The sequence below is a fragment of the Cylas formicarius genome, unplaced genomic scaffold (assembly GCF_029955315.1).
Source record: "Cylas formicarius isolate icCylForm1 unplaced genomic scaffold, icCylForm1.1 PGA_scaffold_6__28_contigs__length_40554024, whole genome shotgun sequence".
NCBI lineage: Eukaryota > Metazoa > Arthropoda > Insecta > Coleoptera > Brentidae > Cylas > Cylas formicarius.
This window is the reverse complement of record NW_026844347.1, coordinates 23395202-23413438: the sequence shown is the minus strand read 5'-3', so window position 1 is coordinate 23413438 and position 18237 is coordinate 23395202. Positions and strand designations below refer to the sequence as shown.

The window sequence follows — 18237 nt, the reverse complement described above, 5'->3', positions numbered from 1 at the left end:
CGGGAATTTTTTTCATTGGCCCGGAAAACCCTAAGAAAATTGGGAATTTTTCAAAACACTGAATGGAAACCCGATGTTTTTGAAAGAGTATTTTTCCAAGTCGACCAAAGTCTACCGATAAACAAAGGAACTATTAACTAGTATCTAATCGAGCGATTAACCGCCACCATTTATTAACCTCGATGGCCGCTTTTCTATCGACGATCCAATATTTGGTAATTAGACGCTTAGTCGTCGGTCGGTCGAAAAATTCGGACAAATTGATCAACATTAGAACGTTACAGGCCTCATAAATGCCTGACCGATATTTCGACAAATTGAAAAAATTCAGCGTAACGAACGTAAATACTTTCTCGAATGTTCGCCACACATGGCCAGTCGACGTCGCCTATATTCGGATCGCTTGTTTTTTCCTCCAAATCGAAAATAAGACGGCAGCGCAACAGTAGCAGCAGTGGGTAGGTAGTGTTGGCCAGGTCAGGTTGGAGCATTCGCGCGTGCAGCCAGCTACATTTTGCAACGTGAAGTTTTTATTGTTATCGGGTCCAAATTATACGAGCCATTGGTTTCGCGCGCTGCCTTACGAAAGAATGCAATCGGTGGGGCGTTGACCCGCGCCTAGGGCTTGTGACGTCGCACCTAGACGTCACCGGTGGGTGGCATATCCCCTCATGTACTATACTATTTGGAATTTGCATTGTCTTTGTTTTTCGTTCGAAGAAATGAAAGACGCATTTTTATTTTTTGCGCTAGTAATAATAAACTGCCTTCCTTCTGACAGAACAATCTCTCAAAATTAATAAAGAGAAGCATTTTTAAAATTAAAAAGAAAAATAACTAATTAAACCGACCTCCTCCAATCGCATCAATCTGATTTTCTATGCTAAAATACGACATAAAGCTAGTGTGTTTCGAGGCAATTTTATTTTAATATCTATTAATTTTTGTCTATGTTTGATTTTGATAACTACAAATTTCTATATTAATTTGCATTCGATTGTTACAAGTTATTTGCATTTGCCATGTAAATGTAGTTTAACTTGGTCACGAGTTCTATATATCAATGGCCTAACCCAAGTTGGAATAGATAGACTTTAACCTAACTTCATTATTTCGTTCCTGACAATTTTACGATTTTAAGATGGCATTAGGTTTGTTAGGATGGCAAAATTAGTGCAAAATTGACTTATTTTAGATACGTGATATTACAGCAAGACCATCATGATATTAAACGTGGCTCCATTCCCTCGCACTTGTCCAGAAGATGCTACTACAAAACGGTAATTCGGATTGGAGCTAATTTTTTGTTATAGTACGTACATTGAGTTTCTGCTTACGGATATGTTTACTTCTCTGATACTATTACGATTGTGATTAAATTATCGGTTCAATCTCCTTAACCTAACTTATAACAATAAACTCTCCACTACAACATGCACTGCATTCGTTATTACTTTGGTTTTAAGATTCCTCCCCTTTTCTATTTTGTATTTCCTATTTCTGAAAATTTGCTTGCAGAATAAATATTTTGTCGTAAGCCACCATTTTTTCAATTAATTTTGTTTAGGCTTTTTAGCATCGTTTCGGATTTTCCCAAATTTTTGCTGTCGTTTCAATAGAAAAAACTTATATTCCTAAATTTCTATAAACAAACGTTATAAGATTGTGTTAGCATCTGAGTAGTAGGCAGTACAAAATAAAGTGCTATTTAGAATATTAAAGTTGATAGTGATCGGTCGGTGATAAAATGTGCAAGCAAGTGTGTAAAAAATGGATGAGCGTCGTATTTATTTCCAAAAAAAAACGTTCTCCAGCCGAACCGTATTGATTGATGAATGGAATTCCCGATGTGTACGTGCGTTTTCCCGCCATCGCCGTGGTGTGTCGTCATCCGAAACCCATACACCGCGGGTATACGTGGACTTTCCGCGCATCACCTAGGTATGCCTTGGTGCGGGTGCATTGACTCCGGCCCGCTCCGCGGTGACGTAAGAGTGACAGTTCCAGATGACGTCATCAACCGTTCGGGGAACCCATATTCGGACTGCGAGAGAAGAGTTCTTTGACCGGTCGATTTTTCGTTGCATCGTCCCGGAAGGTGGGGTGAAGGGAGTAGGGGGTCAACGGCCCCGGGCCGCCCATAACACGTTTCGACCCCGAATCACCTACGTCGCGTTACGTTATTGTTATTGTTGTGGTAAATAGCTGGCAAAAATGGGCCGCTTTAGTAAGAATGGGTTTGTCGAGGTGCGAGCAAGAACGCGAGATAACGCCGAAGCTCGACCTAATTGGATGTCGTCGCCCCGCTTCGTGAATAGTTCGTTGTTCTGACCTCGTTATTTATACCGAAATTCGATAAATAAATTTATGCGCGCTACTAGCTGGGATTGGGTAACCGACGTGGAGATACCTAGTAAAGCGGTTGTGTGGCAACCTTCGACGTTCTATTTTCGTTTAAATGGGTTCGACGTCGTTGTTTTTTTTTTGCGTTGACGTCGCGTGCCCCGACTTATGGGGACGGACCCGTTATTTTTTCTTGTGCAATGATGTACGACCATTTCGCTGAACCATCTTGAAAGTTTATTAACGTGGAAGCTAGATAATTGATAAAATATCTTGAATTGATTTTAAGAAAAAATGTCATATGAAAGTTTGCGACAAACGTCTTAACTTTACACGGTGTAATACAAGTTTTCAATATTTTCTAAGAAACTGTTCTGGACATTTTTTTTGTGAAATTTGACAGATGTGTGTTCTACGTCTACGCATCATTATTTTTAGTTTTTCTTCTACATCGTGTATATAATAATGTAGTTTAGTTTTAGTCCACACAGTATTGCTTTGTTTCTTATTTCTACATGTAATTATAGAAAGGTTTGGAGTTCGGGACTAGTTTTTGATGTTTACCGACGAAAAGTTAAAAGTAGATGACGACGCTTGACCACTGGTCTTAGGTATTAGGCGGTTAGACGAAAAAGACGTAAAAGACGTGGGTAACTCGGGAAGCCGTGCCGCTTACTCTTTTTCTTTAAAAAGACGAAAGACGGGTTACAGACTAATTATTATTTTCTATATACCAAGTGTCGATGAAGTTGTACGAGGTACAGTGTAAATGCGAGAAAATATGGTAATTTTTCAAAGAAACTTCTACAGGCTACTGTAATGCTTTTTACAAAACTTGTGGATTCCTCCTGCATCGGTTTTTGCTTAGTCGAAATTGCTGACGTTTCGCCAATCATCCTGTTGGCTTCTTTGGCTTCTTCAGAGCTTGACTGGGAAAATATGATTTTGGTTAATTTTCCTCCACTGTATTTATTTCCTCATTCCCTTAGACTAATGATAAACAAATATAAACCAAAAAAACAAAAGTTACGTTTAGGACGTACGTTCATATGAAGTTTTTTTAGTATAGTTCCAACACACACACACACACACACACACACACACACAGTTACACACAAGTTAGACAAAATACACAAGCCTTTTTTTCAGTTCGAGGGAAGAACTACTCTCTATATCAATTCAGTAATAATATTTATAACAACCACTTAAAGCGACATCAACCAACAAGATAAATGAAGACAGACAGACAACATACATTGTGTCATTTGAAAGCGAATATTGGTTTTCGAATTAAGCTTTGTTGTTTTCAAGAAAAACTAAACGTTCAACTTAACAATTCAATTTTATTTTGCAACCTGTTGGACATTAGATATGATGCGTGATTCGCATTCAACGGTAACATAACAATTGGAACTTAAAATTATCAAATTTCAAATGCATAATTTAAGAATTGTCATACTGGTGACAAAAATACAATTTTACCAATCTGTACTATCTCTAGTAGAGTTCTCCAAACGTTATACCGTTTTTACAACCTTTTATGGTTTTGACATCGGAATCAGTTTAAGACCCGCCTGTGTACCACAAGCCAGGACCGTATTTGGATGGACCGTTGGATAACAAGAATTGTGCCGTGCGGACTGGTGTTTTTTAAGAGTAGTGAAATTCTCTTTGATTAAACTGTTATATTATTTTATTATTATTATTAGTGTGTTTTTTATAAATCTTCCAATTTGCATTTGCCCATTAGGTAGGTTGATCCCCACACACATTAGAAAGCTTAAACTGATTTCCAATTAAGGGGTTTAACATAACGACTCTAAAATATATTCCTGGGAAAGCAATGCAAAATCATAGGCAGATAATTGACTTATAATGGATGTTTTCCCAGTTTGCTTCATTTATATTTATATTTTTATATTTATAATAGACATTTTAAAGTAAGAATGAAGAAGACTAATAATAAACAAGAAAAACCTAATTCCTGCTGTTAGATCTTCATAAACATTTACCAAAGTTAAATACCGGATTATGTCGTAAAAACGGTATATAGTTTGGAGAACTCTACTTGCCACTGGAAAACATAAAATGTCAAGGATCCTTATATTAAAAATTTCGGCGAAAGTCGGGTAGAAAAAGTTATTATCAAGTTTTAGTTGACAATTTTTTCCACTTTTTATTTTTGCTTGTTATTACTCCAGCCCTTTATAGAACACCCTGCCGAGCAGATCCTTACCCGTAACCATTGCAGGACCGGCCTAGGAATTTATTTACCTACATTAACAAGCGGGATATAAGTATGTTTTCAATCTTTTTGGAACATGTACATAAAAAAATTAGCACGACGTAACAATTTATTATGTTCTATGTCACTTGTTTTTATTTCTGCTCCTAGTTCCCCTTCTGAATTTCATATCACCATTTCGTCTTCTGTCTTCTTCTAACAGGGGAACATCTGCTTCATTCCACGGTCTCCACATTTTAAAATGTTAAAACACAGAAACCTTCAAAAATGTTTAATTGTAAGGTTCTGATAAATATTTATCTGACGTACCTTTCTCTACCGCGAATATAGTCTATAATCTTAAAAAAAAAACTAACAAAATAACACAAGAAGAAGAATGTTGTTAATCATACAAAGACAAAAATGATTATTTTCAAACTTACCTGTAAGATAAATAGAGTCTAGGCACTTACCCATACTTACCCTTTGAATTATCCGATGAAAACAGCCTCGCAGGGTCAAAGCTCGAGAATCAGGTACATAAATACGTACTTACTGGAAGAATCACAGGCAAATACCTCTGTAATAGATACGAACATATTGCAATTTAGATTAAACTCTTAAGAACGATACATATGACCTGATGTTAAAATAAACGCTTTTACTTATTCGAAAAAACCTCGCAGCATGAGTGCTCAATCAAATTTAAAACGGTATATTTACATTTTAAATAAAAATTTCATGCGAAGGTCCGGGATTAACGTACTGTAAAATACTTAAAACGTCAAAGCAATAAATGCACTATATTTTTGGTCGTGCAATAACTGTCTGTCATATCTAATTCAGTAAATTATTAATAATGCAGAGTGACACTATAATTAAAACCCACCCGCCGCCGTATTAAACAGCCGCTACTTATAAAGCATTTTCGTTTCGTTCGCGATTATGATTTGAGCCAGTTTCGTTGTGTCGCGCGGTCATCGACCCACTGCTGACGCGCATGCCCCGCATCTCGAATTCGGACAATTAACGCAGGGGCGGGCGTCCCGTCAGAAAAACAGAAAAAAAAAACACGATAGCGCCCAGCATTCGCGAAAAAAAATCTAGATATATGTATTACTTGATCGACTACCGTACACAGCTAAAAACGTATACAAACGCGCGGTAAAGTGACGAAACCACGTGCCGCCGTCCTCGTCGCACCCGTGCTATAGTAATCGCGGGCTCGCGCGCGCTCGAGAGAGAGAGAGAGACCACCGTCCGTATACACTACTCTCACTTTCACACAGTGAACTGGCCTCGCGAGTTTACTTCGTTCGGCGGGTCGTCAACCGGGAACTGGGTCAACTGGTTAACAGCCTACCGCGAACTCTGCTTATTCGCTACCAGGCCTCAGTCGTTCGTCGAATTCGCCAACGATTGGACGTGCTTAACCGATCACACAGATCACACAATTTTTTTGACTGCTCACTGTGATCGTGAGAAAAAGAGAGAGAGAGAGAGAGAGAGAGAGATCTCTCGCAAACGCGAAAAGGATATTTAATGTTACACTGTTGAAATTAGTGACTATGATGGCTGTGTTGAATTGTACCACCGAGTCTTTAGTGTCGGATAGTAAAGCCTGCGGCTCTAGTGCAGACGATAGTAGCGGCAACAGTTCGGGGTGCGACTCGGGCGACGATTGCTCACGGAAAGATTGTTGTTCGCAGGGCTTCTTCAGGCGCAGCATCCAGCAGAAAATCCAATACAGGCCGTGCACCAAGAACCAGCAATGTTCGATATTGCGAATCAACAGGAATCGGTGCCAGTACTGTCGCTTGAAAAAGTGCATCGCGGTCGGCATGTCCCGAGACGGTAAGTGTCCCAAGTTTACTCTAATGTCCGTTTAGGCTAGCAGCGGTTCACCTTTGTCACTATCAGTCAATCATCAAAAGTTGCGGCAAAATGATTGTTACCTCATTTCGCTACAGAGATTACCTATAAACAAGTGGACAATTCGTTGTTTGGGTAATGGGTGATTCGTAACGCAGCCGACTCTCAGTTCGGTTAGTTATAGAGCATTTGTTTCGTGTTGAAAAGCTAATAAGCTTTATTGAATTTTTCAAAGAAACTTCCACAGGCTACTGTAATACTTTTTATAAAACTTCTGGATTCCTCCTGCGTCAGTTTTTATTGAGTCGAACAGGATGGTTGGCGAAACGGTAGCAAGTTCGACTCAACAAAAACGGACGCAGGAGGAATCCAGAAGTCTTATAAAAAGTTAATTCAAATTACTAGAGTAAACCATTTATTTTGCAAAGCTTAGTATTTTGTATTTTCTCAACTATTAAGAAGTACCGGAAACCTTGCACGAGAATCAACATTTATAAAAAATCACTAATCAAGGTGATTTTGCTCGAAAACCACAGTGAAAATTTCTCCAGAAGTCCATGTTGTATCTGCGTAATGGCATTGCATAACTTCACCCCAATGAAAAGAATGTTGCGAATAATTTGACGTAAAATTTTGCAATTTACCATCGAGAAATTAAGCGAAGGAACTTTATATTAGTTTTCTAATATCGTGTAGGTACTTAGAAAAATCAAATTTCACTTGCACTGTTAGGGAACAAACTATTCGTCTGTTTTAATCGACCTAACTTTTCATCAACTACACATGCACGTGGGAAGGCTTTCGACGGGAAAATAAATAAAAAGCATGAACATTTTATGAGATAATAATACAACTTTATGGCCGTTTAATAAATCTTCAATATATTTTTCCAGGAAAAAACGAATAGATATTTAAAAAAAACAAAAGCGAAATATAATTTTATTTTTAAAACATTAAACTAAGCACGAAATACACTCAATACAAAAAAAAAACAAAACCTTCAGCCAAACATTGTACCTATTACAAAATTCCTATGGAAAAAAAGGTAATGAGCCGGTATAATACATTTTTTTAATTTAATCAAAAAATAGAGGATGTTTGTAATTAATATTTTTTTATTTGTCTAAAAGTGGGAGGCCTAAATTGGGAAGGTTGGCAACTCGTAAAACACACGAAATCGTTTAACTCAAGTCAACATCATCTTTTTTTAGTTTTATTCGAAACGACCGATAAATCCTATGGCAAAATGTGCATAAAAGGGAGGAAGGAGCACTTTTTCGCGCGAACAAAGGCACCGAACGAATCGCGCAATAGTTTCCCGGCCTCCCCCGAACTTCCGACGACCCCGCACGAATCGTTAGATCCCCGCGCCCGAAATATAGGTCGTCCAGGTCCCCCCGAGGGGTGAACGACCGTTCGGAGCAGCTCGCAAATCGAGAAAGTTCATCGCTTGCGGCCGCGCGCGAGAGTTGAACGACCTCAGACGCGAGTGGGTCATTGTAACCCCGCTCGCAATACCCATTGGAAAGTATTATTGCCCACTCCTGCCACCACGTAGAGGTGTAATATCGCAACCGTAGAGACACGCAGCTTGCGCAACACGCTTAAGTTGGTTGAGGTCGACGACGCGGTTCGAGAGATCGTCGTGCCACTTTTCGCACTTTCGTTCGCCAATAAGTCCATCCCTCGTCGCGTTGCGTAAAGCAAGGCAAAAAAATCTAATCACTTTTACTATAATGTCGTGGAGAAAGTACACGGCGGACTCTTTCTCTCTCTCCCTCCTCGACCAACGAAAGCCATTTCTCTCTAATCGGTACCATACGATTAGGGAGAAAGTTTGGTATGGCGTTTCGTAACGCGGATTGTTGTTGTTTTTCTATGTAATAGTATATGGAGGAGAAATTTGCGACAGATCACGCTCGAAGATAGCGTTTCCGAGTTTCCCGTTTCAGTTCCGATCGCGATCGGCCTGCCAAAAGCGCCCTCTACGTACGTCGCAAGCTTCGATAATAGATTATCTATTTATATTTATAAATTTACAATGATGTTAACAATATCTACAAAATTGCAAAATAAGGACTGCTTTGAAACCCAATTAATATGCCCGTATTAATAATTTCTTATTAATTAGCCCGACTTGAATCGAACAACAAAGTTTGTTAGTGATTTTACGTTTTCAATGTAACCTAGTGGATGCAATGAATTATTTTAGCAGTTTTAAAGGATTAAGCAGAAACAAAATATTTATACAACTCTCATATTGTTGCATTTATATAAGTATACAAGCAGGCTGGAATCTGCAAATATTTAAATTTAATTGCATTTTCTAATTTCTGAAACAAACTTAAGCATACTATTATTCTATTATTGTCTTTGCTTTAGTGAAATAAAATAATAAATTTATTACCGGTTGCTCTCAAAGATTTCATTCATTTCTATCACCCTCATTTTGCTTTAAGCTTTTATCTTTGAATCTCTCATCATACCATTGCATAACTCAAGTCACTTCATTGAATAATCGGTCTATTCATTGGCATTGTAGTAACTATACAACATTTGATGTGCACTAAATCCTAAAGACGCATGTAGAAAAGTTAGTTAATCGTTGCTTCTTATTTTCTTCTTAAATCAGCCACCACCGTATTTGTTGGTTTGGAAAAGATATGTATTGTGTCTTTGTCCAACGTTTATTAAATGTCAGAAATACGGTAACAGATGATCTTTAATATTATTTCTACAGATATATAGAGAGAGAGCTTCAGATATAGAGGCCCTGTCTATTCCGATAATACAGGCACTTTTGAAGCAAATAGGAAAAAATGTTTGAGAAGGTCCATTCAACCCGCGCATGCTCCAGATTTAAAATCTCGTTTTCAACAATCAACATGGCCGCTGGCAATTTTTTATGTAGCGTTTAAATTGTTCTGGGAAGAGGAGTGCAGAAAATCATTACTTTCTCTACAAAAATGTTAATGCCGCTTGAGGCGCATCAATTTTTACCCCCGTTGGGTCATTTTATTATCAAATAGTTACAGAGTCCCACTCTGAATGCTCTCTATTTCAGATCGTAGACAATAATATAATTCTCTAGATGAGAAATCAAAAAAATATGTTACCAATAAAGCGGGCGATCTTTCTAACTCACTAATACATAATTTTATGTACTAATTATATTTTAAATCTCATATGGAAAACGCGTAAAACCCACTAACTTTCGGTTATTTGTCACTGCAGTAAACCTAAGTAACCCAAGTCGTTAACTAATTAATAATATTTCCCGCGGTTGAGGAAAATCCGCACGTTATCCGGCAACGCTGCACGATGAGCGCATCATGTAGCCGCGGGCGCCGAACCGAAATCGTGTAGGTGGCGGCGCCCGGTGCCGAACACCTGAACTAGAGCGCGTATAATCAACTCCTCGATTCAGTTCAATCCGCTCAGGAGCGTCGACGTGGAAATACGCTTACGCTGATTGGCTTGACGTACCCGTATTTTTAGGTGTCACATTAAATTTTAAGATTCTCGTTTAACTGATAAGATTTTAAGATGTATCATAAAAAAAGATATTAGGCGTTTTGCTCTTGACATTTTTTTTATTTTCTTATAGAAAACATTTTTTTTTAAATATAATCATCGTAAGTTCTTTTTTTTTTCGTTTTGCAGGATTTTCTTAATCAAACCCGCGTTTTAAAATTGCCAATTTTTTTATGCTTTTCGGAAATTATTTTTATGATTATTGAAATTACGGGCCGGAAATGGCACATTTGCAATAAACATTTTATATTTGCAATCGTTTTGGCCCCTGTGGTAATCCAAACATAAATTATTAGGGAATTTTTTAAAGAAAATATTAAAGAAGGAAGAAAGTTTCATTCATTGTTAAGGAAAAAATTTTCATTTTTTAGTATTTATGTTCTTATTTAATTGTCATGTATCACAATCACGGAAAATGCATTCAAAATTAAAAAAAGTAATTTATTTATTTACTAACCGTACTACAAAATCTGTTTCGTTAATAAAAATTTAAAGAAAAAACAAAAAAATTAAAAAAGCGATTTAATTGGGATTGGGGGAAACCGCAGAACCGCATGGGAAAATAAAAAATTGGCGAATGTCGATCCCGAAATAAAATATAGCGTTTCCAAAACGACTATTAATATAAATAAATTATTACATATATATAATAACTATATACCATTCAAACTAACTAAAATTATGCGACTGATTAAATAATTTTTAAGTGACGGCGAACTCATCGACAATGTACAAAATCTATCAAAAAAGGCAATAAATATTCAGATCGACTTAAAAATGTAACATTTGCAAACGTTTTCCATTCATTTGGTAAATATAGTTAAGTTATTTTCGAACTAGTTCCATTTATTAGTGCGTCTATGTAAAATTATTTCGGCGGATAGAGAACAGAGGACGGAAGACGGTCGGGCGCCCGGTGTCTAGAAATTTCCCAACTCCCGAAAAAAAAAAATTTAAAAATAAAACGCCATCACGGCGAACGAGAAAACAGACCTTTACATTCTACATCTCCCCGAGGTCCTTCGACGTAGATGAAATTATTTTCGCGCCTCGGAGGTCGCGCTTATCTCAAAAAAAAACTCGTATTTCGTCGGGAGAAAAATCCGATAGCGAAAAATCGCAAGCGAAGTTACGCAAGCGAAAAACAAAGGCGCGGCGGCGGCGGCGCGCGCGGAGGAGATCGTAGGCGGCCGCCCGATGACGACCTTGACGCCGTCCTACCTCGAGCTATCGGGCACTCGAGCAGGAGCGTCGTCGGCAAGCGCAGAGCGATTCTCAAGTTCAAGGGTGATGGAGGGGAACGGTGGTGGGGCGGCGCCGGGAGGGGAGGGCTCTCGCTGGTTGATGTTTTCGGCGGCTCGCGACACCCGTTCCCGCCATTAGCACTGTGACGCCGGTACGCGAAGCAAGTCACTCACAGACACACGCAAATTACGACGTATAGCGGGAATGCCAGGTCGCGCGTTAATCGCAAGCAGCCCGGTCGTTCGTCACGCGGTTTCGTCGTCGCATGTCGTAGTGCCGTCGTGCCGCCCGCATCTATTTACCGGTGAAAGTGACAACGGCAAGTGCAAAATGGCCGAGGAGTTACCGATACTCAAAGGGATTTTAAACGGAGTCGTCAACTATCACAACGCACGTAGGTGCCGCCGTCACCTCGGGTGGCTGCTTTTTTTTTTCTTCTTTTTTTATCGCTCGCGTGGAGAGGACACTTTCTTCGAATGTGAAAGCAATTCAATTTCTCTCGCGCTCATTGTGTCAAGTCTGCTCGCATACACTTTCTCCGCTCGGATTCGCCAGATTTACGACTTGACTGTATAGGTTTGAATCGGCGTTTTTTTTTCCGTCTGCGTCCTCCCAAGGGTTGTACAATTTATTCAGCCGTGAGAAAATGTCATTCGAACACAAGTAAACATCTCGCCTAGATATCGAAAGTTAAATATTTTTTGTTTTTGTTTACTGTATTTGATGTCGTCTTTGTCAATTTTAGGTTTCTGTTTTCAAGCGTCGCTAACGGTTGTCGCTTATATTTTTTGAAATGTGTTGAAACCAAGTATATAACTATCTCTCTAATTTTTTTAAGCTAAAATTGCTTATTTGTCTTTAATTTTTATAAAATATGATTGTAATGAAGCGTACATTATTTTTATTTCTGTTATGAATAGAAAACAGAAGTGTATAAAACTGTATCGAAGTAGTGATTTTAACTACCTACTTATTTGATTCGAAATTTTATTAAATGCGCATTAAAAAAGTTCTAATCTATTTTTTTTCTTTGTCTTGGCTCAAATATGCGTGATGTCTCCAGCCTTGGTACTCGCGCAGTTAAAAAATCTTCCACGTCATCGAAACGAATGACGTCAAACTTTTATACGCGTTGCCAATGGCGCGCGATAAGACCTTTTGGGCTAAGTTATTCGTGCGGGTTGCCATAATCGTAGTAGCTTTCGCAAAAAGTCGGTACAAGCTACCACCAATACTTTCCAATTTTTTTTGGGAACATCCTTCTTCTTTCCCAGGCTTGTGGGTCGTTTTTATTGCAGGTTTTTTGAACCTGTCAGGCATTAAATTACTACGTAATAATAAAATGCAGCTAATTTAGACATTTTGCCTCGTGCGTTGTTGTCATATTTAGGATTAAATACGAAAACTGGCGAATTTGGTTAGGAAAAACTATAACTAATCGTGACATAATTAAAATATAAAATAAAAAAGGTCATTTGGCAGCCCACGTTATATAAATGTAAAAAAACTTCCATTAAACTAAACAAAATTTAATTCAATTAAATATCAGTTAAAATTTCAATTCAAATTTCAAAATTCAAATAATAAAATCACAAACCATTCTTGTAGGTATATTTGTAATTAATCTCTAGATATTCTCACCATCGTAATTTTGTTAATGTTTCGTTACTTTTTGTTCTTCTGTATAAGATAAATTATGTGTTTTTGTTCCTACTTTGTTTGCATAAGAAATATTATTTATTATTCGATTGATTTTCTTTTAAAAGTTTTTTGCTTAGAAGGTAGTATGGTAATAAAGTTTTTAATTTTTATTTTTGTTACCATTTAAATGATGGTACTTTCAGAAAATTCTGGTACCTGATAAATTTTATCTATCAAATTTTTAATTAGACGCTCCCCACAACTTCTTTGCGATGAATTCGAAAATAAACGAGTTTTTTTTGATTGTTGCAGCCGTCAGATTTGGACGCGTCCCGAAAAGGGAAAAGGCCCGTATCCTGGCGGCCATGCAACAGAGCTCCAACTCTCGTTCGATAGAGAAAGCGGTCGCAGCCGAATTGGACGACGAGCAAAGACTTCTGACGACGGTGGTGCGAGCCCACGTGGACACGTGCGACTTCACCCGCGACAAAGTCGAGCCGATGCTCCAACGCGCTAGGGAACAGCCCTCCTACACCGCGTGCCCCCCGACTCTGGTGAGTACCCTTGCGTGTCTCCGGTGGTCGTTGGTCGCCACACGCGGGCGGAAATGGGGCTGAAAAAGTAAACCCTGAACGACAAAATGTCCGCGTCAGTGGAAGCCAGACTGGTCGGCCTTGTCCGCGCGGGGGGGACAGGCGGAAACGTCCAAGGTTCCCTTGGTGTGTTGTCGTCTCTGTTGTACCCGTGCGAGCACCCACCGCGGGGTACGAGGTTAGCGCTCACGCACTTGAACGTACCACACGATGACACCCGTCGAAAAAGCGGAGAGGTCACTCAGGCAATTTAAAATTATCGTTTTCGATACGACGCGGTCAAGTTTCGACTTTGAAACTTATCTACGGGGATCGGGAAGTCGTTTCGTTTCGGCATGGGAGCGTTTTAATGGTCGCAACGTCAAGGGAATCGAAATCGTGGCGCACTTGGGTCGCCAGATTGTCGTTTCCTGTAGTTCGAAGCGAACAAGAAATTCGAAATTCTAAGCTGCAAGCAATGTTGTAACTAACACTTGAAACACGTATAATCACATTTTTGGAACAAGTTTCGATCAAAATGAGTGTTTCCAATTATTTCCCTAGTTAGGTATCCAGAACCCGAAGTTTTCTAAACAACATTCTTCTTTGCTGTCCTAACTTACTATTTTCAACGAAATTCGTCTAAATTTCCTCTCAGTCAGAAAAACCTCCCAACTAAAATCGTTTTTTTTTTTTCATTAATTTCTGTAGGTTAAATTAATTCAGACTTGAAGTTCTCTACCAAAAACATCTTACTTTCAAGTAAGTTTCAATCGACTAAAAAATGGACATAATCCTGCGTAAGTAGTATAACTATCGGGGTTCTGTTCGATCTTGAATTCGCCTGAAATATTGTGGCACATATCTTTGATATTTCGTTTTTTTTAGGTCGATATCAATCAATTTCTGGTTGAAATGAACTTTGTATATAATTTTTTTAGTAATTGTCTATTAAAAACAGTCACAGTTAATATGTCTAAGTTACTAACTAAACGATATTAAGTTATTTATTTGGACAAACTTAAGTTGCGTTTTTTCCCGTTTTTTTAAATTTTTCTTTCACCATATTTGATTATTTTTAATCACTACCAGCTGATGTGGAATTGACTCCTTTGCTGTCAGAATTAAAATGAACCATGAATGGTTCTTTTCGAGGATAATTCTGAAATAGGTTCAATTGCTCCTAAAATGTTTTTTAGTTAAAAAAGCTATCGTTATTTGGGATATTGCCATTTGGTTTTATATGGTTGACAATTTCGACAAATCGTTCGTATTCGGGCATTTTGATTAAAATTACTCGATAAACTGACGAATCATCCTCTAAATGCATTTCTCTTATTGTTTCAGGCTTGTCCGCTAAATCCGAACCCCCAACCGTTAACCGGACAACAGGAGCTGCTCCAAGACTTCTCCAAGCGCTTTTCGCCCGCGATTCGGGGAGTAGTCGAGTTCGCCAAACGCATACCGGGGTTCTCTCTTCTGTCACAAGACGACCAGGTGACCCTGCTCAAGGCCGGTGTTTTCGAAGTGTTGCTGGTGCGTCTCGCGTGCATGTTCGACGCTCAAACCGCGAGCATGATCTGTTTGAACGGGCAAGTGCTCAAACGGGACTCTATCCATAATAGCTCGAACGCGCGGTTCCTAATGGACAGTATGTTCGATTTCGCCGAGCGTATGAATTCGTTACGGTTGTCGGACGCGGAGATCGGTCTGTTTTGCTCGGTGGTGGTCATCGCCGCCGATCGACCCGGTCTGAGAAACGTCGAGTTGATCGAGAAAATGCACAACAAGCTGAAGGCGGCGTTGCAGATCGTGGTGACGCAGAATCACCCGTGCCAGCACCACATTTTGGATGAGCTGATGAAAAAAGTGCCCGATTTGCGCACGTTGAACACGCTGCACTCGGAAAAATTGCTCGCGTTCAAAATGACGGAGCAGCAGCAGATGATGCAACAGCAGCAGCACCATCATCTGTGGAACTCCGAGGAGGAGAGCAGTAGTAAGAGTCCGGCCGCGTTGTCGTGGTCGTCTTCGTCGGACGTCACGATGGACGAGGCCAAATCGCCACTAGGCTCCGTATCCAGCACGGAATCGATGTGTTCCTCCGAAATGATCTCAAACGATAACCACCACCACGCGACGCACCATCCGACCAACGCCCCCCTGTTGGCCGCGACGCTCTCGGGCAGCCTGTGCCCCCATAGACACAGGGCCAATTCCGGATCGACGTCCTCGGGCGACGACGAATTGGCCGCTACATCACACCTAATACACAACGGTCTCACAATAACTCCCGTGTCGAGACCGCCGCCGACGCACTCGAGGTTTCGCAAGTTGGACTCCCCGAGCGATTCGGGCATCGAGTCCGGAACGGAGAAAGTCGATAAACCAACGTCGGTATGCTCGAGTCCGCGATCGTCGGTGGAAGACCACCACATCGTCGAAGATATGCCGGTGTTGAAACGTGTGCTGCAAGCCCCTCCGCTTTACGATACCAACTCGTTGATGGACGAGGCGTACAAGCCCCATAAAAAGTTCAGGGCGTTGAGGAACAAGGATTCGGCGGAGGCGGAACCCGCCCAGCCCGCGCAGCAGTCCCAGTTGCAAATGCAGCTGTCGTCGCCGCCGCAGTCCTCGTTGTCCACGTCTCATTCGATGTTGGCGAAAAGCCTGATGGAAGGTCCGCGGATGACGGCCGAGCAAATGAAGAACACCGAAGTGATCCACAGTTACATAATGCGCGGGGAGGCGGCCCCGCAACCGTCGCCGATGGTGACGGCGGCACCGACCGCCTGTCCGTATAAGAGCGGCCTGCTGCAGCCCGCGTGGGCGACCAGCGTCATCACGACGACGGGGAGGCGTGGGCACACGCCTTCGCCTCAGCCCCAGGAGTACAACAGGCTGTACTTGCACGCGCAGTCGCCCCATTCGACGTCGCCCGCGCCGCCGCAGTCGAGGTCTCCCGCGAGCCCTCATTCGACACTGCTCCAGGTGGACATCGCGGACTCGCAGCAGCCGCTGAACCTGTCGAAGAAGTCACCGTCGCCGTCGCCCCGCCCCCTCAAGGTGGTGACGTTGGAGGTATAAGGCTGCGGGCGTCGAGACGGACGGTTCAAGTACAAAGTGGAGTGCGTGCGCTAGCGACAGACGCTCGGACATTTTGGTGCCACTTTAATCGTATTAAAACCAAATAATTTATATCGTTGTATATTCATCCTTTTACTATCTCTGTCTATATCTCTGTATGTCGGTGTGTGACCCAATGTTGCGTTGTAGTGGTAGGCTAGTTCGTGGCGTCGTCGGCGTCGGGGGCGGTCGGCGTGTATATAGCGGACCAAACATTTTGGCGGGCCGCCCGCGCCGCGGCGTCTCCCCCCCCCCCCCCCCTTAGTTAGGTTGACATTCAAACAATCATTAATTTAAATAGTTCTAAATGGATATTTATGATTAAAACCTGGCATCAGCACCCAATCGATCCTATATACGATAGATTTATTATTATATTATTTGTTAATATATATATGTGATAAATTTTGATTTGTAGGAGTATAAGTTTGTGTTATATCGCGTATCTCAGTTTGTATAAAAAACCAGCATTATCCGTTTCATCACCAACCGATCAACCCATTTCCTCCCCCTCATTTTTTGTCCTCTCGTACTTGTATCGCAACCATTGTTCATTGATTTAGAGATAGGCGCGAGTCGGAGAGGAAACCGTGAGACTGAGGGGCGGCGGCTCCAAAACCCCAACGTACTAGGGCCCTGAAAAGAAAGGGCCAACTCACCGCTTGGGGCGCCCCCCAAATTGTTTGTCTCCGGCTCGCAATTTCGGGACGTGATCCGTTCTGCCCTCAACCGATCAGCGTAGTAGACGAAACGAATACGGACGCATTATTCTTCACCAATTCTGTTACAAAGCGCGCGCATACATATGAAATAATTATATCTCGGTCAAGTCAGTGTTTTATGATTTTGTAAATTTGAGCAACCGTTGAGGTCGTCGGAATAAAACATGTCTTAGTGATACCGTATGTTTTTATTCGCTGTTTAACCTTTTCCGTCGAGACGGAGAGTGAAAGAACGGAACTGGAACGAATTTGGTGAAAATTCCGAGATAAAATCGGCCCGGGAGAAAGTCGAAGATTAAGATCGAGCGCCATTTCCACCCACGGCTCGGGCGCGACTTTCTCTGCTTTCGTGTGGGCTTTCTACGGAGCGCCTCAAATCGTCGTTTAAACGCTCGAAAATTCGATACGTTTACCCTGAATTTAATAGATTGGAAACGAGCGAAATTTATTGCGGCGACGATGACTGATTTCGTTTGTGGACCTTTGTAATCGAAATTTACATCGGAGGCATTGGCTAAAAACGGTAAGTATGCCATCATTTGTATAACCATTAACATATTGACGGAAAGCGACTGCTGAATTGGGTAATATTGAAAACTAAATACCCAAGACACTAGGTGAACACGCCAAAACGGTTCAAGATAAAGTTTTGAAATTTGGTTCAATGCAGGCAAAATTTGGAATATTTCAACCCCGTCACATCGTTTTTTTGATCGTGGCTATGACTAGATAAAATTTTTAAAATTAAAGAAAAAGTAGGCCTAGGAATCCTAGTGAATCCAAAATTGAACAAATAGGGAGTGTGATGATAAAATCTCACAAGTTGCGATCAAACTGAAAATGCAAAATACATTTAGTAGCCGTTTTCACGAATAACTTTCGATTTTGCACGTAGTTGAGGATACCTACTTTACTGGACTCATTCTTGGGAGTAATTTTATTGAATAAGTTTTATACG

General features: G+C 40.7%; 1 protein-coding gene across 5 annotated transcripts in view; it reads left to right on the top strand.

Annotated features, from left to right (window-relative positions):
• The window catches only part of LOC132702981 (ecdysone-inducible protein E75), a 168174-nt gene extending 150726 nt beyond the window's left edge, over positions 1 to 17448 (top strand). For 4 of the 5 annotated variants that reach the window (XM_060671942.1, XM_060671943.1, XM_060671945.1 and 1 more), the window contains exons 3-5: positions 6277 to 6421; positions 13172 to 13413; positions 14779 to 17448. In XM_060671942.1, the coding sequence (XP_060527925.1) occupies positions 6277 to 6421; positions 13172 to 13413; positions 14779 to 16518 (2127 nt within the window). In that variant the 3' untranslated portion in view covers positions 16519 to 17448. Of the gene's footprint in view, positions 1 to 6276; positions 6422 to 11323; positions 11613 to 13171; positions 13414 to 14778 lie in introns of those variants that run through there. The other variant, XM_060671946.1, reaches the window with a different exon arrangement.
• The last annotated feature ends 789 nt before the right edge of the window (positions 17449 to 18237 follow it).